The sequence below is a fragment of the Megalobrama amblycephala genome, linkage group LG3, assembly GCF_018812025.1.
Source record: "Megalobrama amblycephala isolate DHTTF-2021 linkage group LG3, ASM1881202v1, whole genome shotgun sequence".
Taxonomy (NCBI): Eukaryota; Metazoa; Chordata; class Actinopteri; order Cypriniformes; family Xenocyprididae; genus Megalobrama; species Megalobrama amblycephala.
In genome coordinates, this window is record NC_063046.1 from 11,125,736 (window position 1) to 11,153,084 (window position 27,349).

General features: G+C 39.3%; 1 protein-coding gene across 1 annotated transcript; it reads right to left on the reverse strand.

The window, feature by feature from the left end:
- Nucleotides 1-1,507: 1,507 nt before the first annotated feature.
- Nucleotides 1,508-25,387, reverse strand: tnfsf10l (TNF superfamily member 10, like). Its single transcript, XM_048183832.1, has 5 exons — nt 25,018-25,387; nt 17,494-17,643; nt 8,610-8,646; nt 8,321-8,422; nt 1,508-3,362 (listed from the first exon to the last, which is right to left on the reverse strand). Exons 1-5 carry the CDS (start codon nt 25,213-25,215, stop codon nt 2,908-2,910), a joined length of 942 nt encoding a protein of 313 aa, XP_048039789.1. The 5' UTR covers nt 25,216-25,387; the 3' UTR covers nt 1,508-2,907.
- Between the last annotated feature and the right edge of the window lie 1,962 nt (nt 25,388-27,349).

Below are 27,349 nucleotides of genomic sequence, written 5' to 3' on the forward strand. Positions count from 1 at the left end.
AAATGACACCTTGAACTTCTGTTTTTACGACACAGATCAGACACTATACAATAAAGAGGGACAGCGTGAGAGATATCAGTATATTCTTAACAAGATGGAGACGCAACATTGGTAAACAGTGCATAACGTCTTTCTTTAAATGAAAAACAGTCCCACAGATCGGTGGTCAGAGAATTTAACAATCCCAATGGAAAAAAAAAAAAAAAAAAAACTTGCTGGAAAAGGAAACACAATAGCCTTTTTGTTATTTACTGACAGTTCATGTTGCTCACTGAATTTCAAATCCCCCCTCCCTTAAGTTTTTCACAGCAGTCCCATAAAGTCTACGCAGAACTCAGTGAGATTTATAGTAAGTATGCAAACCATCATATCCACCGTTTTAGAAACCAGTCAAGCAATTAATTAAAAAACACACTCGCGTATATACGCACCTAACGTACATTTGTCTTCTGTGTTCACATTGTGGTTCTTTGTGGTTCAGAGGGCAAGTCATGCTGTAATCCGTCTAGATCCGAAGGAATTCAGCCATATTTCTCTTTCCTGGCCACCCCTCACCCCACTAACCCCCACCAACCTCCATGTTGTACAGATAGGTACATATTTCAAGTTGTTTACACACGTGCGCACTCACACAAGACCCTGGACGGGCCAGAGCAGATTGACTGGGATAATAAGCTCGGTTAGTGCGAATTAGTGGGATTATCCAGACTCCTTTGGGGAAAGTTCACAAAGTCCAAAAATGTGAATTCTTCCATTTATTTTCCCTCATTTTGTAACAAACCTGTATGACTTTCTTTCTTCTGCAAAACACAGAATACATTTTAAAGAATGCTTTTTAAACAATGCAAGTCAATGCAGTACACAGCAAAATCTCCAGAGTTAAATCAACTCTGCTCAGATTACATATGGTCCCTCTCTAAATAGTGTTAAAGCAACACTGAAGCAGAGTTAAAGTTAATGAGATAATGAAGCAATTAATTAAGTGATGATTGTGCATTAGTGATGAACACCTGCTGTTAACAAGCAGAATCACTGAAGAAAAGAGAAACACAAGAACTGCCTTAAGTCACAGCCTTATTAATTGCTTAATTATCTCATTAACTTTAACTCTATTTAACTTTAACACTATATAGAGAGGGGCCATAAGTACTCTGAGCAGAGTTCATTTAACTCTAGGGATTTCGCTGTGTATGATGTTGTTAGCAATGTATGATAAAAGCTATTGTTCTCAGATCAGTGCATAATGAGAACCTAAATGCACATTTACACATGCAAAACCTAGTGGTATCTGATGTCACATTCTCTACACCTAAAAAGGCACCGTGTATGGGGACATTTTGGCATCGCAGCATGTTATACCAGTTAAAAGAAATGCATTTGCATCAAAAGCATAAACCTGCAGAAGAATAACTTGTTCTCCCCGACTGGATTAAATCAACGTCCAAGTTTCTGAATCCAGACAAATTGCAGATAAGAGTCAGGCGGAATGAAGTTTTGTAATGTGTGGTATAACTAACATTATGTCCATAGCTAAATGCCACAAAGAGTCTTGGCTCAATCACTCTCGCTGTATAATGTGATTTAAGGCACTGTCTTGGCAGGGGCCCTCTTCCTCACTGACTTTATCAGTAAAAACTGGGGCAGAGTCCAGAGAGAAGAAAACACGCTTGCGGTTTACAATGTTTGCGTTTGCGCTCAGATACACCATTGTGACAGCACTTGATCATTTACCCACCCTCTCCTCCTTCAAACAAACACTTTTTCCTCAGAAAAAACAGGCTTGTATTAAGATTCACAGTGTCGTTTCATTTGGAGAGCGTCACGGCTTTTCCGTTAACAGCGGGAGGCCCGTTTTGTGGGATTTTCATGCAAGAACATCACAACGCTCATACATTTAATTCCAAACCTCATGATTCCGTATTAAATACAATTATATACACAGGTTTAACCAACCAACCACATAGAGAAAGAGATGAAAGTATGAAGCACATCTTATCAGAAAAGTGTTTTTCAGGGCACTTAGGGTGTGTTTTGTATGTGTGTGTAATGCTAGAAAAAATAAAGCATTATATGGGCGCGACATTTCAACAAACCGTGTGTCGTAGTGTTTATTTAACCTTTTGTTTGGCCTGGACCACGTGAGCATGGGAGCACGTGTCTCTCCCTGACAGTACTTCCTCCTGCACCCCGGACCAGACAGCAGAGGGAGACTTGTAAAAGTGATTTGTGTCTGAGACTAAACGTATGTGTTTTTATCTTATCGCTGCGTTCTTCATGTGTGGAAGCCATAAATACTCAGGAGTATGAGTGTTTTCAAATGCAACAAGCTGAATTCCTCTGTGTTTATATGTGCGTGTGAACTTTTTTAGGTCATTTTCTTGTCCGGGCATGCTGCTCCGCTGGTCCGACAGGATGGGGAGAATTCCGCAGTACTGCAACCTGCCAGTATGCTCCTTTTGAGGCTGGTAGAGCTGCATACTTCCCATCTCATCTTTCTTTCTTTCCACATTCCCACTGTCATCATTCTCTTCTCATATCTCTGTTTTAGATCCACTGTACACAAAAATATTCCCCTCCAGCGGACGAGAGCAAGTGGATTTCACACATCAAACTGTATACAACAGTGGCACATATTCACTTTGTGTGAGTTTTTGTCTCTCCTGTTGATTGTTTTGCTACCGTTTCAAAGATTCACATATTTTATGTGATTTGTAGAAATATACATACATTCCTCTGTCTATAAAAGAAATAACCTTGTCCGAAATGTCTCTCATTCATGCATCCTTCACATATTCAAAGTCTTAAAGAAAGGAAATTTGAACGATGAAATGAGTCTTTTCTCTTTGGGTCGCAGCCTCAAAACCGTCCACCCAGTGGGTGTAATGTAGTCCCGATCCAGACGTGCTCTTACAGATCCAGACGGAAAGCTCCGAAATAGCTAGAAGAGTCCTCGCCGTACACCATTGTAGGAGACGAGACGGACACGAAGACCTCGTCGCCCGCTCGCAGCTCAAACAGGCCGCCCTGGTACACTGAGTGAAGGGCATATTCTGCATCTGGAGCCCAACATTTGGTCCCCACTCCCTTCAGCAGCTGAATCGGCCTCAGGTAGGAAGTTTTCTTATAGATGCATTGGACCAGCTGGTGGCTCACGCTGTTTTGATCCCCCTCGCTGGGAGAGGGGTAGCGGAAGTACACTTGGGAGTACAGGTAGTAGCGGCCGTCTTGGGGTACGCGAAGGCGCCCGTTGGCCAGTGTCATGTTGTGTAGATGGGCGCCGAAGCTCTGGTTGGCCCAGGAACGTACAGGATGGCGGCAGGACTGGTGCAGGTCTGCTTGAGGGGTGGAGTACTGAGCGCCACCTGAGAAAAAGGCAGGAGACGGACTTTCGGTTAGCACAGAGCTGTCAAACTGTCAAACTTTAGCTTCAACCCTAATTAAACACACATGACCCAGCTAATCAAGATCTTCAGGATCACTAGAAAGTTCCAGGCAGGTGTTTTGGAGCTACACTCTGCAGGACAGTGTCCTTCCAGAAGCAGAGTTTGACCCATGTGAGTGAGCATAAAACGGCATTCGCAAACCGTTTTATTTCTATAAAGTGATGTATTTTTGAATGAATGAGTTTTTTGATGTTCAGCTTCAGCACATAACAAGAACATACAACGCACATATCACAATTACTAAAACTTGAATTAAAGGTGCTAAAGAGGATCTTTTCGTCGACTGAGAAACCAAAGACTGTTAGTGAGTTTTTGAAATGAGCGCATGCGTAAGAACAACCCCCCTCCTTCACAGCTCATTTCGAGGGACTCATTTCGAGGGACATTTGGGTCCCTGCCAACTCGTGCACGAGTATTGGAACACGAGTGTTTACCACCGGCATTCGCTGTGTCGTGTTAGTGGATTCATTATGTCGGACTCACCGCAGGTAACTCATAATCTGCAGTTGTTACTCCTGTCTCCTGACAAAAACATTGCATGCGGCGCCTGTAGAGTGTGCAAAGTTACTGGAGCGCGTAGCCGCGCACGTCTCTCACAAGGAACGTCATGGCAGTGATTGACAAGCCAGGGGGCCAATCGCGTAAACGATTGGCTGATGTTTTTAAGGCCCTACTTCGTGCACAGATGATGTATATTAATATTATTACTTTCAGTGCACCTAATAAATAGTCTTTTATCAGTTAGTAAAGAAGTTTCAAGTAATATTGCAAAAATGTATAAAACAAAACATCCTCTTTAGCACCTTTGAAATTTAAATGAAAACTGAAAACAAAAAAGGTAATTCCAAATATAAATATTATAATAAATAATATTATAATAGAGATAATGCTAAAATAATACTGAACAAAACAAAAATGTAGGGCAGATCTTTCATCCGTCGGGAAGCGATTGGCTTGTGAAATGTGAGTGTTACAAACTAAAATGGAGCTATTCTTTTTGAAATCTATAATTACTTGCTTTTATTGTCATAATCTCTATTACTTTAACCAACATTAAAGGATTAGTACACTTTTAAATAAAATTTTCCTCATAATTTACTATATTAATTATTATAATTTACTAATAATTTTACCCCCATATCATCCAAGATGTTCATGTCTTTCTTTCTTCAGTCGAAAAGAAATTTAGGTTTTTGATGAAAACATCCCTATTCTACTTACGGAAAAAAACGAAACTTGCGCCGTGTTCATTCTGTAAGTAGAATAGGGAAGGCGTAGGACATACAGCGTAAGCTTTTTGAAGAATACGGAAAGCCGAAGCACGTGCAAGACGATAATTTGTGTTTATAAAGCATATACAGTTGTATTTTTTTCGAAAATGACCGATCGTTTTGCTAGATAAGACCCTTATTCCTCGTCTGATATCGTTTAAAGCCCTTTGAAGCTGCACTGAAACTGTAATTTTGACCTTCAACCGTTTGGGCTCCATTGAAGTCCACTATATGGAGAATAATCCAAGTTTCATCAAAAACCTTGATTTCTTTTCGACTGAAGAAAGAAAGACATGAACATCTTGGATGACATGGGGGTGAGTAAATTATCAGGAAAATTTTATTTGAAAGTGAACTAATCCTTTAAAGCCAAATCTTTTCATTTTCAGAATAACATACTGATGAATCATGTAAAAACATGAATATGTGGGATGCACTGATATTACATTTTTGGCTGATAATGATAAGCTGCTAATTATTTTCATGGTATGGCTAATAACCAATAAATTCTTGATATTAAAGCTCAATACTATTTTGGTTAAATAAATAAAAAATAAATCAGCGAAAACTAAAATCAATTGTTCAGACATCACATTATAAATGTACAGTATAAAAAAATGATAATTCGTTATGAGATTTACTAAAGATTTAACAATGTTATTGAATTATTATTATAAAGATTACCATTGCTGTCACTTAATACTCACATAAAGTTATTCTAAATGTAAAAATGGCATGCACAATTAAATATACTGATTCACAAACCAAAGCCCAAAATATTCAGTAGTAAATATTGAATAACTGTTCTGAAACAAGGAGCAGGTGCCGAGGCACATAATTCAAAAGGTAAAAGGGAGGAATGAAAGATTGGTGGATTGTCTTAGGAGTACAGGAGAGATCAGAACAGGAAGGTATGGCTGCACAGGAGAGGAAGTCATGGACAGAGTGAAAAATCGAAGAACAGAGAGAGAGAGAGGCTGGGGAGGAAGGGAGGTGTAGAGGACATGGAGGAGCAGGCGGCGTGTTCCTCAAACACAATGAGCCACATTCCTCAAAAAAGATCATTAACACGCTAGACCTGCTCTTTGATTCACTGCTTCAAAAAGTTTTTAAAGGGCCATTCTTCTGACAAAAGTGATAAAGAAAAACACAGATATGTAGGAAAGCCCACTATGATGGGTAATATAGATGTTCCCAAGGATTAAACAATTTTGACTTTTTGAAGTTAATGGCATGTGCAATTTTTGTAGTGCGTGTTCATGATCCATCATCCATCGAGCACTGTGTAAGCACTGGTTTGTGAATAATGCATACATGTGTAAAAAAAAAAAAAAAAAAGAAAGAAAAGTGTCCTTGTACCCCCTTGCAGTTTAATGATCAGACTCATGACTTCCTTTCCAGAAACAAAGCTGGTTTGACTCGGTTTCATTTCCTTCTGAGATGCGTGACTGAATAAATCTCATTTTTTCCCCTGGCATGCATGCAGTCAATAGGACTTTGATCCGAGTAGCAGAACTTCAAAGGAACAAACAAGATTTTGGGATATTTAGTGATATTATTTTGCTGTAGCTAAATAACTAAACAATTTCAGGCTGTTTTATAATCAGTTTCTTCTATGCAGCTGTTTGCCAGGCTTTTATTTTTTTGACTCAGGGAAGCTCTAACACTGCCTAGCAGGATGGATGGGTCATGTACACGAAGGGCACATTTAAAGTGTCATGAAACCCCACTGTTTTAGCCCTGTTGTTCACACCTAGAGCTGGAAAAAGTCTTGAAAAATGGGTGTGTAAAACTGTGGAAAAGTGTAGAGTGGGGGAAGGGAGACAACAACCAATAAAACACAGACCAACAACACACTCATTATACAGAATAATGAATATTAACATATGAGCAGAGGGAAAAACAGCATCTTGATGTGTTTTAAAAATATAATTCTATGACGCAACAAACGAGGGGCAATAACGGAAGAACATTTAAATCTTCTAATATTTTCATCACGTATACAAGCACTACAGTCTCTGAACGGACAGACGACAGTCATCAGTTTAACCCAGAAACAATAAAGACAGTTACTTTTTTGTCCATTGTTCTTTGAATTTTCGGTCTACATTGTCTTCTGTCTATCAGAATATTGTCATCAGCATGTCACTGCGATTATGATAAGACGTAAGGCTGAATCGGTGTCCTTATCTGCACATATATATTTCATTTGAAAATACATGAAATATGTGCACATAAATGGTGCTGTTTCATGTTTAGAGCAATAGATTATATGAAATATGTCTATAAAATATTATAGATAAAAAAAACATATTAAATATTGTCACAGTGATATTTCCCATATGTGTTCGTAGTCAAACTGCAGCTCTAAATGCATCGCGGGGAAATGCAAACTGCACTTTTGTGTTACTGAGGAGGAAACATACACTTATGGAGCCCCGCACATGACACGCAAGGAAAAAAGTAAATTGTGCGCACGATTTAACCTACTATAGAGTACCTCAGAGATGAGGTGTTTTTGTAGGCCAACCCGGAAGTTAGCGGCGCACGAAAGCCTATGCATTTTTCCCATAGACTTTTGGAAAATCGCAAAAAATAAGCTCTGTGTTTAACAAAGGGTTATGACACTTACACGTTTTGTCTATCAAGATAATCTTTACAAGTTAACACTACATTTATACATTTTGAAGCCTAAATAAAGTCGTCAGATATAAAAAGCTAACAGTAGGCTATAAACGGACTACAGCACACCATGGTCGCGGATCAGCGTCACCACAACCAAGCTTCCTCAAACTTTATTTAAAAACATGCTAGCTGATTATGATCTGCGCCGTGTATGAATACTTATCCACTTTTTCATGAGAAATGCTGTCCAAATGTCCTGTTTGTCATGATGATGTCTAAAATCCCCGCCAAAGGAAGTAGTCCCTTTTAGCAACTTGTTAGCAACCGCCGTTTTTAAGACACAATAAAGGTTTAAAAAATCACAAGCGGGTTATAACTGGTGTGTTTTATGTCATAGATCAAAACGTGAAAATATTTAGAGGCTTTGTTAACCACAGACCTTATTTCAGGCGATTTAGCAAAAACCCATTAAAAAAACCCATAGACTTTAGGGCGATGGAACCGGAAGTCCTAAAATGCTAACTCGCTTCCGGGTTTTGCCTACAAAAACATGTAATCTCTGAGGTACTCTATTTTTTCCTGCATGTCAAGTTCGGGCGGGGCTCCATAGGATTTATAGAGACATAGGCCACGCCCACACCGGGGGGGGAAACAATCCAACCCTCTCCATTGACTTTGTATTGCGTGAAGCTGCCTCCTCGTCATTTTTGACTTATAACAAAAAAAGAACAATGCCTAAAAGCTGCTGTGTGACACGTTTTTATAAGCTACCGAACTGTAAAAGTCTGTCTGAATGGGTAAATTCTGAGATCCTGACACTCAGTATGCCTTTGTGTGCAGTAAACACTTTGTCATTGGTAAGTCAAATATCTAAATGTAAGTTTTATATATTATATTTCCTGTCACTGATTATGTTCCCCTCAAGTGGTATGTCCAAACATTCCACATTCCAATGGTGCACACAAACACACACAGGCTCACCTGGTAGGCTGCCAAGGGTCAGGTGGGCTGATGGCCTCTGTGTCACTGTGGTCATGAACTTTGACCCTGATGTATTATATGAATGGGGCATGGCTCTTGCTTCTGAGGAAGAGACGGACAGTAGACAGTCAGCACATTCAAATACATCATAAAATATTAATTGGTGTTGTGCAAAGATTAACCTGTTCTTTGAACTGCATTGTCTTTTGTTGTCTATTTTTGTCATTGTTCCTGGTATCATTGTGATTTAGGGCAATTGTAGTGAAATGATGACTGGTCGTATACTCACCATGTAAAGCCTGTTTGGAGATGATACTGTCTGTAACCTGTGGCAAAAAGAAAAAAGAAAAAAGAAAGTTCCATTAGTAGAGGCAACCGAGTGACATATGATGACGACTCAAAATCTAGATTGTTAACAGGAATGCGAAACTAGATGATTCAGTTCATGTTTTTCCTCCTTTTTGTTTTCTGTTTCTTGTCTCAAAGGCAGATGACTGTGGTTAAAGTTTACCTCAAGTTACAAAACAGCAACATAAGTTAATCATCCATTTTATTACAGAAACTTTTCTGCTATAAAATTTTTATTTTTCAGCCTTTGAAGACAGCAGTTTCTAAGGACAGAAATGTTTACAGTGTGCTAATCTGGAGAGTCAGCCAATGTACGAAACGACTAAGAATAGTTTTTAAGGTCACCTTTTTAAAGGGCAGTTTTTCAGTAGTCTGTGACGGCCATATTTCAACCAGTCAAACTCCAGTATCCAGATCATAAGTTCCACTGACTGGGTCTTGAACTAAAAACACTCTGATTACTGGCTCATGTCCACTGCCTCGGGCAAGCCTCAGCTCATGGGTAATATGTTCCAAACACCATCTGATTGAACTAAATTAAACTAATTGAAAAAAAAAAAATCTTGATGATTTGTTCACAATGTATCAGTGAATGAATCACTGCATTAATACCATTCAGCAAAAAATACCAAACAGAGAGTGTCATCAAGAAAGTGGTGAAAAATATATATTCCATAAAGCTGTGCGGATTTTAAAAAACTACTAAGTAACAAGTCATCATGATTAACACAACTCCCTCAGGCTGGTTTTAACCTCTCCTCACATTTTCTTTCCACCTTCATAAATACTTCTTGGATAAAGGTTAAACACCACTTTAATTGCCAGGGTCAAGACAAATATAAAGTTTGGCATGTACGTTTTACAATCTATTTGAGTCTACATACATTTATAAATCTAAGATGTCTGTGTTTGATAAAACAAGATGTTTTTTTTTCTTCTTAAGGAATAAGTTTATTCCGTTTCCTCGCTCCTTTCTCTCTCTCTCTCTCTCTCTCTGTCCCTACCTCCCCAGTCCCTCTCTGTCTGGCATCATCCAAGAGTGAGTGTGTGGTGGAGTCTCTGTTGTTCTTGGCGCTCTCTTTCTCTCTTCTCTCCATTCATCAGACAGACGAGCGCCTGCAGGCTTTATAACGTGACATAATCTCACCCAGGCCACAGCAGAGATAGATTTCTGACCAAAACGTTCCCCTTTTTACTTTAAATTCTGGTAAATTATCCTGAAATCAATTCCACGTCTCACATACAGAGCAGATAAAGGCTGTTTTACGAGTATGTTATTGTACATGCTGCATATCAGAGAAAACGAGAAGGAAAAAGAGAACAAGATGGATTAATACAAATCATTCCATTTTTTTCTTCATAATTATTATCGTCTTTACTGCTTTGATTTAAATTAATTTTTAGATATATAAATGGATAGGCTATGCAATTGCTAGGGTGTTCTGGGTGGTTGCTAGAGGGTTGCTATAATGGTGTTCTGGACTGTTGCTAGGAAGATGGTTACTAGGGTGTTTGGGATAGATGCTAGTATATTACAGAAAGATGGATGGATGCTAGGGTGTTACTATGCAGTTGCTAGGGTGTTCTGGGCGGTTGCTAGAGGGTTGCTATAATGGTGTTCTGGACTGTTGCTAGGAAGATGGTTACTAGGGTGTTTGGGATAGATGCTAGTATATTACAGAAAGATGGATGGATGTTAGGGTGTTACTATGCAGTTGCTAGGGTGTTCTGGGTGGTTGCTAGAGGGTTGCCATAATGGTGTTCTGGACTGTTGCTAGGAAGATGGTTACTAGGGTGTTTGGGATAGATGCTAGTATATTACAGAAAGATGGATGGATGCTAGGGTGTTACTATGCAGTTGCTAGGGTGTTCTGGGCGGTTGCTAGAGGGTTGCTATAATGGTGTTCTGGACTGTTGCTAGGAAGATGGTTACTAGGGTGTTTGGGATAGACGCTAGTATATTGCAGAAAGATGGATTGATGCTAGAGTATTCTGGGTGGTTGCTAGGGTGTTCTGCTAGGGTGTTCTGAGTGGTTGCTAGGGTGTTTGGGGTGGATACTAGGACAGTGCAAAAAGCTGGAGGCTTGGGTATTCTAGGCTGTTGCTAGGTATCTGCTAGGGTGCTCTGGGTGGTTGCTAAGGTGTTGCTATGCCGTTGATAGGGTGTTCTAGATAGTTGCTAGGACACGATAGATAGATAGATAGATAGATAGATAGATAGATAGATAGATAGATAGATAGATAGATAGATAGATAGAGGACTCTGCAAGTTACTAGGGTGTTTGGGGTGGTTACTAGGACATTGCAAATGGGTGGTTGCTAGAGTGTTGTTATGTAGTTGCTATGATGTTCTGGGTGGTTGCTAAGGTGTTGCTATGCAGTTGCTGGGTGTTTTGGGTGGATAGTAGGCATTTGTTGGGACTCTTGCTAGGACACTGCAAAAAGATCCCAAAGCAAATTTAGGAAACACAAAACAAACATGTGACTCCAAAAAGAATTTAAAGAAAATATTTCAGGATTTTAAAAATCCTTTTCCTCCAAGCGCAATTTCCTTTAACTGTCCAGTCAGAATACACAATATTCTATAGGGCTGTACAAATCAATTAAGAATTGAAAACTCCTGTTGGAATTTTAGTTAATCCAGGAAGATCTTATGGGATTCTTAGTTGATCCCATTATGTTCCTTTTGGATTAGTTCTCATTTATGACAGATATTCCAATAAGGATCCTTCACACAAGCATTTGTCAGTGAGGCCTATTTAAAGTGTGTGCGCAATCTGTTTATGGAAAACAAAACAGAGTTCAGAAGGTGGAGGGCAGAGAACAGACCCATACAAAGACCACAACAATAACAATAAACACACCCAGCAGTAAACCTTTGGCCCCTTCACCCGTGTGCCAAAAAAGGAGTGTGGCCGATGAAGATTTTTGCTCCATTCATAGAGCAGGAATCAGGTGAGTGCATGCACACAGGGTGTGAAGAAAGCCATTAGCGTCCTCTCCGGCTGAGCTTAGTCAAGACGGCAATCCAATACTTTAATGCGGCCGCCAGTGCCAGAGTTTGCTCTGCCGTTAAGAAACTGAAGCACAGCGCGTTCTCTTCCTCCAGGAGGATTATTAATAAATAACTGTTGCTTTCCTTGTTGCTTTCTTACACGTCACTTCAATCACCTTTTCACTCAACAATAAATCCCAGAGCGCTAGACTTTGCTCTGTGTGAGTCAGGCTAATAACCCACAGTAATGATAGACACAAACACATACTGTACACACACAGTCTCTCTGCTGGATAAAATCAGTGCACGCCTGTTATGGCCTTTGAATGAATGGGGTGTGTGTATATGCTTACAAGTTGTTTCCTGCCATTCTTGGCTGCCGTCTGAGGTCGGCCCCTATAGAGCACAACAGTCTCCTGGATCTGACCTTAAGCCCTGTGAGAATTAATCTCTCTCTGTTCCCCCCCCCGTAAATGTCTGTATCTACTCACCTGGGGCTGGTTGCACAAGCTGTGCGTAAGTTACAGCCTAGCCTAGTTGTACAATAAATGAGAACTAAATTACAACCACTAAAAATGTGAATTACACTTAAATCAAATGCAACCAATTTGTATAAACTGATTATTTATGAAATCTTCCAACCAGGAGTGTGCAATGCAATTGGTCTGCCAGCAATATGACAGACTGAATTACATCAGTGAGAGCATGATTTGTGTGAACTGCATTTGGGTCTTAAGTCTTACAAACAGCTGGTGCAACCCCCTACCCTGCACTTTAAAAACAGCAGTCAGTGTTAGTTCTGTTTGTGCCTGTGTCTTCCTTGCTCTCGCTCTCGTCAGGGATCTCTGCCACAGTGACACTTAATGAGGTGTTAAAGAAGTCTCAGACAGTCTCTATTTTGTTGTGGAAAATGGGCTTGAAGACTTCCGAGGCTTTAAATCCGAATTAATCTCGGTTTCTTTCTCTCTCTCTCTCTTTTTAGACGGAAGGTCGCTGTGGAGCACTCGTTGAAATTTGACTCTAAGTAATACCAGCTTTGAGAGCTCAGCACATATTTGGCAGGAGGCGAGCTATCGTGTACTCCATGCAGAGCAACATGAGAACACCAACTGGACCAGCCTTTATTACTTTATTAACTTTGTCTTTTTCTTTCTTTTCATTCTAGCAAATTTCGTGTTCACTTGTTACCAAACCCGTTCCGCGTCCACAAGCTAGCAGTTTCCCGAAGTTTTATGAAACAAACAATACATTCATCCATCCAAACAAACCGCATGTAGTAAAACCAACCACATCATCGAAATCAGTCCTTGAGCTATGATCATGCAGAAGATAAAGGTTAGAGGGCAGACAGAGATGGCCTTTGTGTTTGTTCTGAGGCTGGCGAAAAACATTGCGGCTGGCGGAATGCCCCGAGTATGATCACTGCTTTCATCATAAATCTGTTTGAGACGCCGGTGGTGATGCAGCGCTGCCTCGGTGGCGGATGTGAGACCGAAGACGAGATGCTTCCTCATCTAATGAGTCATTAGGAGAATCCGAGACCAATGGAGAATGGGGACAAAACATCCCATTTAGCTTTGTGGGAAACTGATGAGGGATTTAGGGATATCAAGTGGCTGCTGCGGGGTCCTGTTCAGGTGCAGTTTGAGGATATAATATTCCTTGGAATGCTGATATTATTTCTGGGCTGGATCGTATCTATTCTGGTCGGGATGTTTTAGTGTCTTTTGATTTGTTGACTTGTGTTAGGGTTTCTGCATGTGAGCCTGCGTGATTCTCTGTGGACGCAGTCATCTGTTTGGTGAATTAGCCAAACTCTTGCAGGGTTTCACTCTTGTTAGCTGTGCAGTCGCTCTTACAGTGGGTACGGAAAGTATTCAGACCCCCTTAAATTTTTCACTCTTTGTTATATTGCAGCCATTTGCTAAAATCATTTAAGTTCTTTTTTTTTTCCTCATTAATGTACACACAGCACCCCATATTGACAGAAAAACACAGAATTGTTGACATTTTTGCAGATTTATTAAAAAAGAAAAACTGAAATATCACATGGTCCTAAGTATTCAGACCCTTTGCTCAGTATTTAGTAGAAGCACCCTTTTGATCTAATACAGCCATGAGTCTTTTTGGGAAAGATGCAACAAGTTTTTCACACCTGGATTTGGGGATCCTCTGCCATTCCTCCTTGCAGATCCTCTCCAGTTCTGTCAGGTTGGATGGCAAACATTGGTGGACAGCCATTTTTAGGTCTCTCCAGAGATGCTCAATTGGGTTTAAGTCAGGGCTCTGGCTGGGCCATTCAAGAACAGTCACGGAGTTGTTGTGAAGCCACTCCTTCGTTATTTTAGCTGTGTGCTTAGGGTCATTGTCTTGTTGGAAGGTAAACCTTCGGCCCAGTCTGAGGTCCTGAGCACTCTGGAGAAGGTTTTCGTCCAGGATATCCCTGTACTTGGCCGCATTCATCTTTCCCTCGATTGCAACCAGTCGTCCTGTCCCTGCAGCTGAAAAACACCCCCACAGCATGATGCTGCCACCACCATGCTTCACTGGTGGGACTGTATTGGACAGGTGATGAGCAGTGCCTGGTTTTCTCCACACATACCGCTTAGAATTAAGGCCAAAAAGTTCTATCTTGGTCTCATCAGACCAGAGAATCTTATTTCTCACCATCTTGGCAAACTCCATGCGGGCTTTCATGTGTCTTGCACTGAGGAGAGACTTCCGTCGGGCCACTCTGCCATAAAGCCCCGACTGGTGGAGGGCTGCAGTGATGGTTGACTTTCTACAACTTTATTCCATCTCCCGACTGCATCTCTGGAGCTCAGCCACAGTGATCTTTGGGTTCTTCTTTACCTCTCTCACCAAGGCTTTTCTCCCCCGATAGCTCAGTTTGGCCGGACGGCCAGCTCTAGGAAGGGTTCTGGTTGTCTCAAACGTCTTCTATTTAAGGATTATGGAGGCCACTGTGCTTTTAGGAGTCTTAAGTGCAGCAGAAATTTTTTTGTAACCTTGGCCAGATCTGTGCCTTGCCACAATTCTGTCTCTGAGCTCTTCAGGCAGTTCCTTTGACCTCATGATTCTCATTTGCTCTGACATGCACTGTGAGCTGTAAGGTCTTATATAGACAGGCGTGTGGCTTTCCTAATCAAGTCCAATCAGTATAATCAAACACAGCTGGACTCAAATGAAGGTGTAGAACCATCTCAAGGATGATCAGAAGAAATGGACAGCACCTGAGTTAAATATATGAGTGTCACAGCAAAGGGTCTGAATACTTACAACTATGTGATATTTCAGTTTTTCTTTTTTAATAAATCTGCAAAAATGTCAACAATTCTGTGTTTTTCTGTCAATATGGGGTGCTGTGTGTACATTAATGAGGAAAAAAAATGAACTTAAATGATTTTAGCAAATGGCTGCAGTATAACAAAGAGTGAAAAATTTAAGGGGGTCAGAATACTTTCCGTACCCACTGTATGCGTCACATCAAAGTTCAACAAGGGCCATGGAAAGTCAAGGAGTAACAATGGTCAGTGGTTTTCGTATACTTCATGTCTGTACGCCGCTTGTGTTCTGAGTCTGGCTAAATTCGAAAATCTGGAGGACGTATGACTTCTCTGTTTGCTTTTTTTTTTGAGTCCTCCATAATAACTACCAGGTGTTCTGGCATTCTCTGGATTCTGAAGGTCTTTGCTTCAGAAACATGCATTTCCTTCATCTCTCCTCACTCACTCATTCCCTGCCTTCGCTGTGAAGGCACTCTCTCGATCCTCCTTATCCTCTCATTCTTTTTCTGTGTGCTTTACCTCTGTGCTGACATGAAGCTGGAAAAGAGCCCAAAGCCACGGCGTGTGCTTGTTCGGCCTGTTTCTTTCTCTTTGTGTAAATTTCTTCTGTCTTCATCTAAATCTGAACCTCACTCTCATTCGTAGTGATGTGTGAATATGCATGCAGACACATGCACATAGACATTATTTTTCTCTCTTTATGTATTTTGGGTCTCACATACAGTCTGCCCATATGTTCTGGCAAAACTCTCCATTATTTGTTTACTTTTTCCACTGACTGATCCCCTAGCATGATCAGGGAATTCTTTAGCGCACCATAATTGCATCTCTCAGAAGTGGCGCATGTGTTTTTAATTAAGAGGCAAATGCCTCTGTCTCTGAGTGGCAATAAATTGTTTGCAGCCTCACTCAATTAGTAGTGAAAGATTTGACGGTACGCACAGACTGTTGCGCATAGGGGGGCAAAGGGGTAGGACGGGGTAGACATGCTCCATAAAATCTGATAACATATTCCCGGAGCTGAGAGACTTGGGTAAACAAAGGGGTGGCACGGAAAATTAATCAAACAATGGCATTTAGGAATTCCAACACCATAATGCAAAATGCTTGAATTGAAGTCAAAATGAACCCTGTTTTCTTTCTAAACAAATGTTTCCTGGTTTTATTGTAAATGATTCATTAGTGTGTGTTGTTTCAAAAAAGAATTTCCTTCTCTTCTAAATAACTTTTACTTTTCTGCTGATCTTACTTACTCCATGTTAGCTACTGGATAATATTAACCAATAGCCAAATAGCTATTTATTCAGTTTGTCTCTGATGGATAAAATCAAGTGGGGATGCACAATATATTGGTACCAAAACAGTAATCTGCCGAAACTTTCTGTTGGTGGATAATGAATATATAATTGTGCATGTTTTAATTTTAATTTATTTAGAAAAAATAGTATTACATTTTAATATCATCCATTTACTGGTTATCTAGCGATCAAAAGTTTAAGGTCAGTAAGATTTTTTTAAAAGAAATTAATATTTGTATTCAACAAGGATACATTAAATTGATCAAAGTTGACCAAAAGTGACAGTAAAGACTTTTATATTTAAAAATATATCTATTTTTTCAGATAGATGCTGCTCTTTTGAACTCTCTATTCATTAAAGAACACAGAAAAAAATGTAACATGGTTTCCACATAAATATTAAGCAGTACAACTGTTTTCAACATTGATCATAATAAGAAATATTGCTTGAGCACCAAATAAGCATATTAGAATGATTTCTGAAAGATCATGTGACACTGAAGACTGGCGTAATGATGCTGAAAATTCAGCTTTACCATCACAGGAATGAATTTCATTAAGAGTTTTTTTTTTTTATTATTGTAATGCTTTTTACTGTATTTTTGAACAAATAAATGCAGCCTTGTTTTTTTTAAACACATTTTAAAAAATCATACCGAGCCCAAACGAAAGGTAGTGTATATAATGTAAATAAGTGTTTGACTTTACTTGATGCTTTGCAAGTCCAATCACCTTTAGAATGAGACTTCTTCTAAAACCAAGCCCTAGGCTTCCAAACATGTCAGTTTTATTAATGTAAAAACCACTGGAAGTCTGTGAAGGGAAAAAGCTGGATGCTGAAGGGATAACCAGCCACGCCAGGGGAAAACCGAGCCATTTCCTTCAAATCTGTGCTCTGACTGCTAGATTGGTTCATGATCAGGACAAGGGGGTGAGTCACCCTCTACAATGCTGCATATACAAGCATAAATGCCTGAAAAACTCTCCCATGACTAAACCATCCACTTTTCTTCCCTTAGGCGATTGTAATCACTTGCCAGAACACATTTATGGTAATGGCAAGCTGCTTCATGCTGTGAGGAACTTCACTTGCAACTGTTGTCTACAATTGTGCCCATGCATTGAAAAGGCAGATGATGTTTTTAATAGCTTGTTATTAAGACGCGGCATGCCTCGACAGATAACCAGACAAATGAAGGCAGAATGTTGAGCAACAAGTAAAATCAAATAGAGACTTGAACTCACCTTGGAAATATAGGCCTTGATACCCTCAGCTAGTTTGATGCAAGGCTCTCCAAACAGTTGGGCCAGGTCTTCGGGAATGTCCCGGTCTTTATCCAGGGCATTAAGCAAGCCCAGGCACCGCAGCTCTTCTGTAACCCCCTGACTCTTAACCTGCCAATAGGATGAGAATTAGAACACAAGTCCAAATCACAACCCCATAATCTGTAAATTATAATGTGGTTTGAATGCCACGTCATCCTAAGGAACAATGAGAACAGCACTTTAGTGTAGGAAGCAAATTGGGAAAAAGGGGGCTGAAGGCATGCTCAATGAGGAAACAATCTGCTCAAGGCCGGAGCATAGGCTGAAGATCAAAAAAAGGGCACATATTCCTCTTGACCCTTTCCTGGAAAGTAGATGAGGACATCTGCAATGGGGCTTGCTATGGAAAGCCAATGGGGTACAAGTTCAGCTCAAAGACCTTGAGCCAGCTGGAGAGGTATGTCCTACATAATGAGGTACTTCAAATGACCTTTCACTGAAAACCTTGCTCTATTTTCAGTCTCTTTCTCTCTCTCTTTCTGTCCCTGTTCAGAAACCCGGAGCCGCTCCAAGAAATATATGTTGCCAGTTAAGAATCACTGTGCGCAGTTTCGAAGGCTTGAGTCACGGTCCGCCAAAGCTCTTAATGACTCTTCAGTTGCAGGCAGAGCTTGGCAGCAAGAAGGTGTTTAGTTAACTCTTGCCGCGTTACGGTTTTCAAAGCGAGTCAGGCAGGTAATGAGAGTCCCCCATATTGAGCGGAGCTGTGCTCCGAAGAGCTCAAGACTGATCTGAGACCAGTTTTGCAATTTCTCCAGACTTGTTCATATGCATTGATCGACAACCCGTTTGCGGTTTTGTCTCATGGGTAAGCTTGGGCTGGTCCTGGATCAACACAATAAAATGACTAAAAGTATGTATAAAACGAGAAAAGTACAGCTAGAAAAAAGGCTAGTTTGGGTAGCACTTTACCATACGGTTCAATTCGTTAACATTACTGACTGCATTAGGTTTCATGAACAAACAATGAACATGTTGTACAAAGTGTATTAATTGTGTGTGTGTGTGTGTGTGTATGTGTATATATATATATATATATATATATATATATATATATATATATATATATATAAACAAGTTTTACTTTTATTTATCTTGTACATCTGTTTTTGCAAACTTAAAGGATTAGTCCACTTCCCTATTCTACTTACGGAAAAAAAAACGAAACTGCCGCTGCGTTCGTTCCGTAAGTTGAATAGGGAAGGCGTAGGACATACAGCGTAAGCTTTTTGAAGAATACGGAAAGCGGAAGCACTTGCAAGGTGATAATTTGTGTTTATAAAGCATATACAGTTGTATTTTTTTTCGAAAATAATCGATCGTTTCTCTAGATAAGACCCTTATTCCTCGTCTGGTATTGTTTAAAGCCCTTTGAAGCTGCAATGAAACTGTAATTTTGACCTTCAACCGTTTGGAGGCCATTGAAGTCCACTATAAGGAAAATAATCCTGGAATGTTTTCATCAAAAACCTTAATTTCTTTTTGAATGACGAAAGAAAGACATGAACATCTTGGATGACATGAGGGTGAGTAAATTATCAGGAAAATTTTATTTGAAAGTGAACTAATCCTTTAAGCATTTGCCTTTCAGTGATGTATTCAACATGGCCAATATAATGGCTGATTTCATCTGGCTAATATACAGGTTTTGTCAAATAGTTTTGAAAGCATCAGAATGAGTTAAAAATGACAAACTAATCACTCAGTAATGTTTTGCATTGTGTTGGATTCATGTTGCATATTTGCGTTCTTTTGCACAGAAAAATGTTTAATGAGCAAAATATTAATAAAAAACGTTTAAAGAAAAATGCACTAGATTTCAAAATTCTCTGATAAACAGAAAGTTCAAAAGAACAGCATTTATTTAAAATAGATTTTTTTTGACCAATGTAAAAAGTCTTTACTGTCATAAAAGTGGATCATTCTTTTGTGATGAGACCAGCAGTGAGCTATGAATATATGTTAAAATGAATAAATGCTGTAAAAGTACTGTTCATTTTTAGTTACTCAGTACCTTAACAAATATTGCTGGTAAAATGTTCTAAATAGGGGTTGCTTTATAACTCCTATAAGTTATATTTACCACCTGAGCTATAGCTAGCCATCTGCACTACTTTTACCAGGAAAACAGAAACGTCTTCTGACAGGTCATGGTAAACCCAGTTTATCTGATGTGTCATATCTTGTGCTTGCATGTACATGTTCAAAATCTTCATAATCTTCATAACTGTAAACAACTTCTTGTCTCGTAAGTGCCTACTTCCTGCTATTCCTCTCATAGAAATGGGTCAGTTACACGTGCCCTGGAATCTGAAGTACTGTCCAGGGTGTGGATAAGTGTGAGCCAGCAATTGATCAGTTGTCATCATGAGTTACACCAAATAACTTAAGCAACTCTGGGTCAACGCTGCTACACCCTAATACGTGTAAACTCCAACAGTATTGCTATACGTAATCGTTCGCAGATGGGCCAACTCACAAAAACCACGCACTGTAAAATAAGTCAAATCAACATAGACGGTGGTATTGAGTCATTGGTAGTGTGGCTAGTGGCACTCAGGAGGGTTTCTGATCCCAGTCGAGGGCAGCAGGAAGTAGGGAACAATGCATCAGTGTTAGCCCTGATTTCTGTAGCTGGGGAAAAGAAGCCACCACTGAACTTTCTGCTTCACTCCACATCCATTGCTTTTTTGGGAAAGGATTAAATAAGAGAAACCAGGCATGTAACTTAAATCCATGCCAGGGGCTCTCTGTCTCTGTATCTCACCATAACGTCTCACCCTTCCTCTCGCTTCTCTCTTCTTCGCCTATCCCTGATCCATGTGTATGTTTTTTCTAGTTCCCCCCTGTGGTCTCAAAGAAAGGAAAGCAGCCTGAAAGTTGGTTGGGATCTAAATGATCTGCGAGGGCTGAAGCTCTGCAACTTCGGATGAGTTCCCAGAGGGCAACAAGTCTAAGCAGGTCTTCAAAGGAAACTCCAGCCAAATATTCAATTTGTGCATTTGGCAAAGAACAAACTCTGAGGAGATCGCACTCTTTCTCTTTCCTTCTCTACAAGACCACACAGAAGTCAAAACCTGTCTTGGCAATAGAAAGAAATGCCGTGGCCTTGGGTCGACTAGTCTCTAAAAGCAACAAATCGTGTCACGGTAAGAAAGGAACCCCCTTTTTGAGCAAAGTTTGAGATTTATTTAGACTCACACAATGAAAAGTATGCAAACAAGTTCAGTAGGTGCTTTCCTCTCAATGACGAGTTTCTCTAAAATTAGCACATGACTGCAAGCGAACAAGAGTGAAACAAACAACGAGTTAAAGTTAGTGATATAGAGTGCATACTCAGCATGCCATCTGCCTTCTAGTACACACCTGTACATACAAACATTCGACATTACAATGACCCTTGCCATTGTGTGGCAAAAGCCCCGGTTTCCAAGGGTAACTATCCTTTTATTTTCTCATAATCACCTTTGTCTTGGCTTTTCTCATTGGATCATAAATCTCTGGTAAATGGCCAATGAAGCCAGGCCTTATTAAGAGTCCATTGTGATGCATTTTTAAAGTCCCTCTGGGTGTTCTATGAAGTCTCGGGCCATCGCCATCCCGTTCTGCTCTGTCCGACTGAATGTTACACTTCCAGAATACTAACTACGTGCCTGTCAGTGGACTCCGGCTTATTTTCCCGATCCAAATGGGGCCCTAACAGACGTTTCGTCCTGCAAGAATATCTAAACACTTCTGAGAAGCAGGATTTGTTTTGTTTTTCTCTGCATATAATTAAAACAGAAATTAAACATGACATGGACAGATTGAAGTAATTACGAACTTAGTTTAACTCAAGAAAAGGCCCTTTTTACATTAAATCTGATCATATGTCAAATAAAGACAGATAAAATGTCCCTAAATCTCTCAGTCCGCAGAGTTTTCATTACCGTGCTAATGGTCCCAAATGAGGGACTAGCATTGTTTATTAGCCGTCCTGGTGGTGTAAACCAGGGCTTTGTTTGTTCTTTCAGGCTCTGATAATCGGAGGTGTTTACTCGTCTTTTAGGACAACACTGTGAGCATCCCATCTGGCCAGAGCACCAAGATGAGCACAGGATATTTATGTTAGTGCTGAAGAATGTTCATTAGGCAACAGCTGTGTATGTGTGAGAGAGAGAAAATAAGTGCATCTGTGTCTTTATTTTCAGCGCATTCTCACTCAATAGCTCAATTCTTTTCTTCTTGCCTTTTCAGTCATTGTGTCGAATTGATGACGTCCCTCTGGAATAAAAAAATATCTTTAATCCTTCAGCAAACACCACGGTGATGTTTAATCCTTGAAAATATTTTCCTACGGCTTTTCGTTCATGTATGACTGAAACTTCATCATATCCAGGGCCTTTGAAATAGGCCAGGAGATATTTCAAACCCTTCTCAGATTTATTAGAAACGTCAGCATCTTGTATGTTACGCAAGATTTATGCCGAGAGGTGAATCATTGCTTGGCCTAGTTTAATTTATTTAGCCAAGACGAAAAATAAAATGCTACTCTTTGCTATCTAATCAATTTAGACGCAGGATGACAAATTATAAAATGTAGAACGTCACTTTATATCAGTGAAATTTAAACAGTTGTCCAATAATTTAAGGCTGAACGGTGTGTGTAACGCTTGAAACAATCCATGCCTTCTTCGGGCCTGGCAAACATAACATAACTTGAAACCGCAAAGAATTATCAGAGAAAAGCAGCCACGATTAGATGTAATTATATGTTCTACATAAAAAGCATGATATTACAGTGAGAATGAGAAGACCATAGAATAAAAGAATAAAGACCAAACGTGAAGGAGAGGGGAAAACAAGAGGGTGAGAGAGTGAGACGTTGTGGATCTTGGCAATGGCAAATGTCACGGGAGGTTTACCATGGGGAGCCTGAGAGGAGACAAACATTTGCTCGCAGGGTATTGCTTTACAATGAATTTCTGTTATTGTTGACGAGGGGCCAGTCTAGAACTACAAGAATACAGTATGAACTGCAAACTGCTGTCCCAAAAGCAGGCACCAGACAGTTCAACACCTAATCTAAAAGAATTTTGTCAATCGTAGTTACTTATAAATAGGTCAGCCGGAACTCTGTGTAATTTCAACGGTGATGACTTGCGTGGGAGCTTCTGCCGTTATCCTCTCTGTTGTGTTTACAGTCTCGCAGAAACTTCACTTTCTTTTTCCCCGCAGAGGTAGAGGGTTTATTCGAAACAATCTTATCTCACCGAGCGCTATTGTTTTACAGACTTTGCTGATCAAAGGGCAGTTTTATATTGCGAGTATTACAGCCTAGGTAGTAACTTAAAGGATTAGTTCACTTTCAAATTAAAATTTCCTTATAATTTACACACCCCCATGTCATCCAAGATGTTCATGTCTTTCTTTCTTCAGTCGAAAACAAATTAAGGTTTTTGATGAAAACATTACAGGATTATTCTCCATATAGTGGACTTCAATAGACACCAAACGGTTGAAGGTCCAAATTACAGTTTCAGTGCAGCTTCAAAGCGTTCTACGCGATCCCAGACGAGGAATACGAGTCTTATCTAGAGAAACCGTCGCTCATTTTCTAAAAAAACAAAAACAAAAATTTTAAACGTTTTAACCATAAATGCTCATCTTGAACTAGCTCTTGAACTAATTCCAGCAGTGTAGACACTAGGGCTGGGCGATATATCGCATGCGATTGTCACGCGCATTTCGTCAGTAAAGCCGGTTCCCTGATTACCGCTAAATCGCCATCACCTGCTTTCAAATGGAGCGGCATTTAATAGACAGAGCCGTAGTTCGCTGACAAGCTACGCAATATCGCGTTCATTATCGAAGGCGATTCATCTGCAATAATGAACGCGATATTGCGTAGCTTGTCAGTGATCTACGGCTCTGTCTATTAAATGCCGCTCCATTTGAAAGCAGCCCTAGCAGACACTGCTAAGTGTATTACTGCCCTCCACAGGTTAAAGATTGAACTAATTGTTATATACTTGCACTAGTACATTGTATATGACAATTTAATTCAAACTTTGACCTGTGGAGGGCAGTAATACACTTAGCAGTGTCTACACTGCTGGAATTCAAATAGAGAAGAAGAAGAGAGCTAGTTCAAGATGAGCATTTATGGTTAAAACGTATAAAATTTTACTTTTTTTTTTTTAGAAAATGAGCGATGGTTCGTCTAGATAAGACCCTTATTTCTCGTCTGGGATCGCTGTAAACTGTAATTTTGACCTTCAACCTTTTGGGCTCCATTGAAGTCCACTATATGGAGAAAAATCCTGGAATGTTTTCATCAAAAACCTTAATTTCTTTTTGACTGAAGAAGAAAGACATGAACATCTTGGATGACATGGGGGTGAGTAAATTATCAGGAAATTTTAATTTGAAAGTGAACTAATCCTTTAAGACATTTTTGTGATATTTGACTATGAAATAACCCTAATATGGGTTCAGAGTTTATTGATATTCAACAGGATCCAATAATCTCAACATGGTGATTCTGATTCATAGAATGTTTATGTTGTATTGTATGCTGCTGTGAGTATTTCATTAACACTATGTCTATGTATTGTGCTGATTCATGACATCCAGGCAGTAAAGCATGCATAGAAACTTTTGAAGTGTTTCCAACACAATACAATGTTGCAAAACAAGTACACAGCTTCATTGTAGCAGTATTTTGATTTGGCAATCATGTTTTTGTTGAGTTCATGTGCAGGTTTGCATATTTAATTCATTCTGTTAACAATCTGGAGTCTTACTAATCACACTGTTTTTTATTTTAGAAATTTTGTTCAGACATTTTTTTTTTTTTTTTGTATTTTATCATAATTGTTGTTTTTATTTATTTATTTTAGCTTTTAGAAGAATACCCAAGAGCACACATCAAATGTGATTTGATTCGTCTGAAGTCATTTTGATCTGAATCATGTTGATTATTTGTGGATTCTGAGCCTTCTTCATGTCAGTCCTCCTCACAAAACAGTAAATAATCAGATTAAATTACAAGAAATAAACCATCTTTCCCATCACAATGCTTTGCTTCCTTTGACTATGTTAATGCATTTAAACCTAGTAGCATTCTCTCTGTATCTTCTCTCTGTATCTTGGACTATAAAGTGATACATCACCGATTTGCAACTTAGTTTGTCTTCTGTTGCAGACTTGGTCTGATCGGGTGTTAAAAACTTAGTGTGCTGCCTACCTTGACTACATTTTGGGGGATCATGGACACAGAAAACACGAGTAAACATGCTGTCTAGGCAGTGCACTGGGTTTTGAACGCGCCATCGCCCCGAAAGCGCCTGTGATGCCCAAAAAATACAAGGTGGCACGAAACTCACTAAGTTTTAAGTCACGGCCTGTTCATCTGATAGCGACAAGAAAATAATCAGTGCAACTTTTTAAAAGATTGCTTACCTGCGATAAAGACATGTTTAAGTAGACAAAGAGTCCGGTGGTGGAGGCTATTTGCAGCACAACCACCACGATCACGACCATTGCGATCCATAACTTTGACGGCGAGTCTCGACCACGGCCGTTTGCCGGAACCATCATGTATGTGGTGGACTCGCTGCTGACCGACCTGAAGTAATCCTGGTTATTCTGAGTAGCCATGGCATTCCTAAGACGTGAGTAGATACGCAGTTAGTGACAAACAAATAGAAATCAGCAGCGGGACGTTGAATAAACTCCTTCTTGTTGGCGCAGAACGGCCGTGGGAGGGTAGAGTCTGTCCCACACTCGCATGCAGTCACTAATGCTGGAGGACTAGTGCGTGTGTGTGTATGTAGACGCTGAGGGGTTGAGTCTTAAGAGGCTACATTACTGCAGCTCCTCATGATTTCCTTAAACCCTTTCCTCATACAATTTATCCCACTGAGATCCTCCAATTTGTCAATTTCTTATTAAGAAAATAAATAATAATTCCTAAGAAAATATCTAAGAACTTCTTAAGAATTCCAAGAACTGTTCATAATAACATTCTTACAAATTCTAACATTTCTTATGAATTTGTGAATCTGGCCCCAGGTTTGTCTTAAACATTATATATATAAAAGACTTTATAAATAAAAATGAAAAGTGCTATATAAATATAAAGCTTTTACTTACCCTTAAGTTAAGACCAGCACGGTTAATATATCAATATTTTATACCCAACCGTTGATATTACAGAAAAGCCCAGGATGCTCTTTTTCATGCTGGAGAACCAGCAAGGGTTAAAACCCATTTAAACCAGTGGTTGGTTTTCAATCTTTTTGACTCCAAAAAGCCTCCATGACTTTTCCAGTTGTTTATGATTTACTGTATAAGGATATATTATATGTATAAAATATTTAAGATGCCCATGGAATTCTAAAATTGTATTTGCATGCCATATCCAGGGCTATAAATCACCCAAAATTAGCTCATGTATCAATTTTTTTTTTCTTCTTTTTTTCTCAAGACCGTGAGAATCCAGGTCCTTCAAAGAAAAATTAAACAGTCACTGAGGGGGTGAATTATAGAAATATCTTGTTTCATAGTTGTTTTATGTTATTTTATGCTTGTTTTGTCTTATTTTAAATGATTTTAAATAATCTTGAGGCCCCTTTGGAAGTTTGCTGGGGCCCCCTAGTGGACCCCGGGCCCCTGGTTGAGAACCACTAGTTTAAACTTACGCTGGTTTAGCAAGTTTAAGATGACCAGTTTAAGTGTCCAAAACCCATCTAAAACCAGTCAACAGACTAGTCTGACCAGGTTGGGAGACCAGTTAAGAGCAGCAAACCGCATAAGGCTTTAAGATGTTATTTTGCAGAAGGGTAAGCAAAAGCTTTATATTTATAAAGCACTTTTCATTTTTATTTATAAAGTCTTTTATATATATATAATGTTAAAGACACACATGGGGCCGGATTCACAAATTTTTAAGAAATGTTAGAATTTGTAAGAATGTTATTAAGTACAGTTCTTGGAAAATTCTTAAGAAGCTCTTAGATACTTTCTTAGGAAAATGTTATTTATTTTCTTAATAGGAAAATGACAGTCTTTGATGTTGTATGGTGCTTCTTGTGAAGACCCGTTTAAAACATGCAGAGGCAAGTATAGTTATTATATATATATATATATATATATATATATATATATATATATATATATATATATATATATATATATATATATACAGTGCCCTCCATAAGTATTGGGACAGTAAAAACAATTGTGTCAAGACATCTATAAATATGATTAAAAGATTAATAGGCAGAAGTACAGAATGTCACATTTTATTATTGGCTGTTTCAACACGAAATGTTTTACCAACTAAGAAGAACAGCATTTTAGAGTTTCATCCCTTTGCCTAATGTGAGCAAAAGTATTGGGATGGTTTAACTTAAATGTGTAAATGTGTAAAATCTAATATTTAATTGTAAATCCCTTGCAAGCAATCACAGGAGCGAGTCTGTGACCCATAGACATCACCAGACTCCTTGTTTTACACTTTGAAATGCTTTTCCAGGCCTTATACAGTCATTTTCTTCGGTTACTTGCTTGGGGAGTTTCTGCCTTTAGTTTCATCTTCAGCTGGTGAAATGCATGTTAAATAGGATTTAAATCTGGAGATTGTCTTGCTATGTCCAGTTTGTAATGTCCTGAAAAAGATGCAAGCTTCAGCAACCAAAAACGGCAAGGTCAGCTGAGAAAATCAACAGCAGTTGATGATAGACAAATGTCAAGGGCTGTGAAAAAAACTCTAAAATAACAGTCAGTAAAA

What these genes read in the sequence shown, in the direction of transcription:
- tnfsf10l (XM_048183832.1), bottom strand. Translation starts at nt 25,215, where the DNA reads ATGGCTACTCAGAATAACCAGGATTACTTCAGGTCGGTCAGCAGCGAG. An exon ending in TCAAGGCCTATATTTCCAAG is followed by an intron (nt 8,647 to 17,493) that starts GTGAGTTCAAGT and finishes TTTTTGCCACAG; the next exon opens with GTTACAGACAGTATCATCTC. An exon ending in GACCCTTGGCAGCCTACCAG is followed by an intron (nt 3,363 to 8,320) that starts GTGAGCCTGTGT and finishes CCTTTTTCTCAG; the next exon opens with GTGGCGCTCAGTACTCCACC.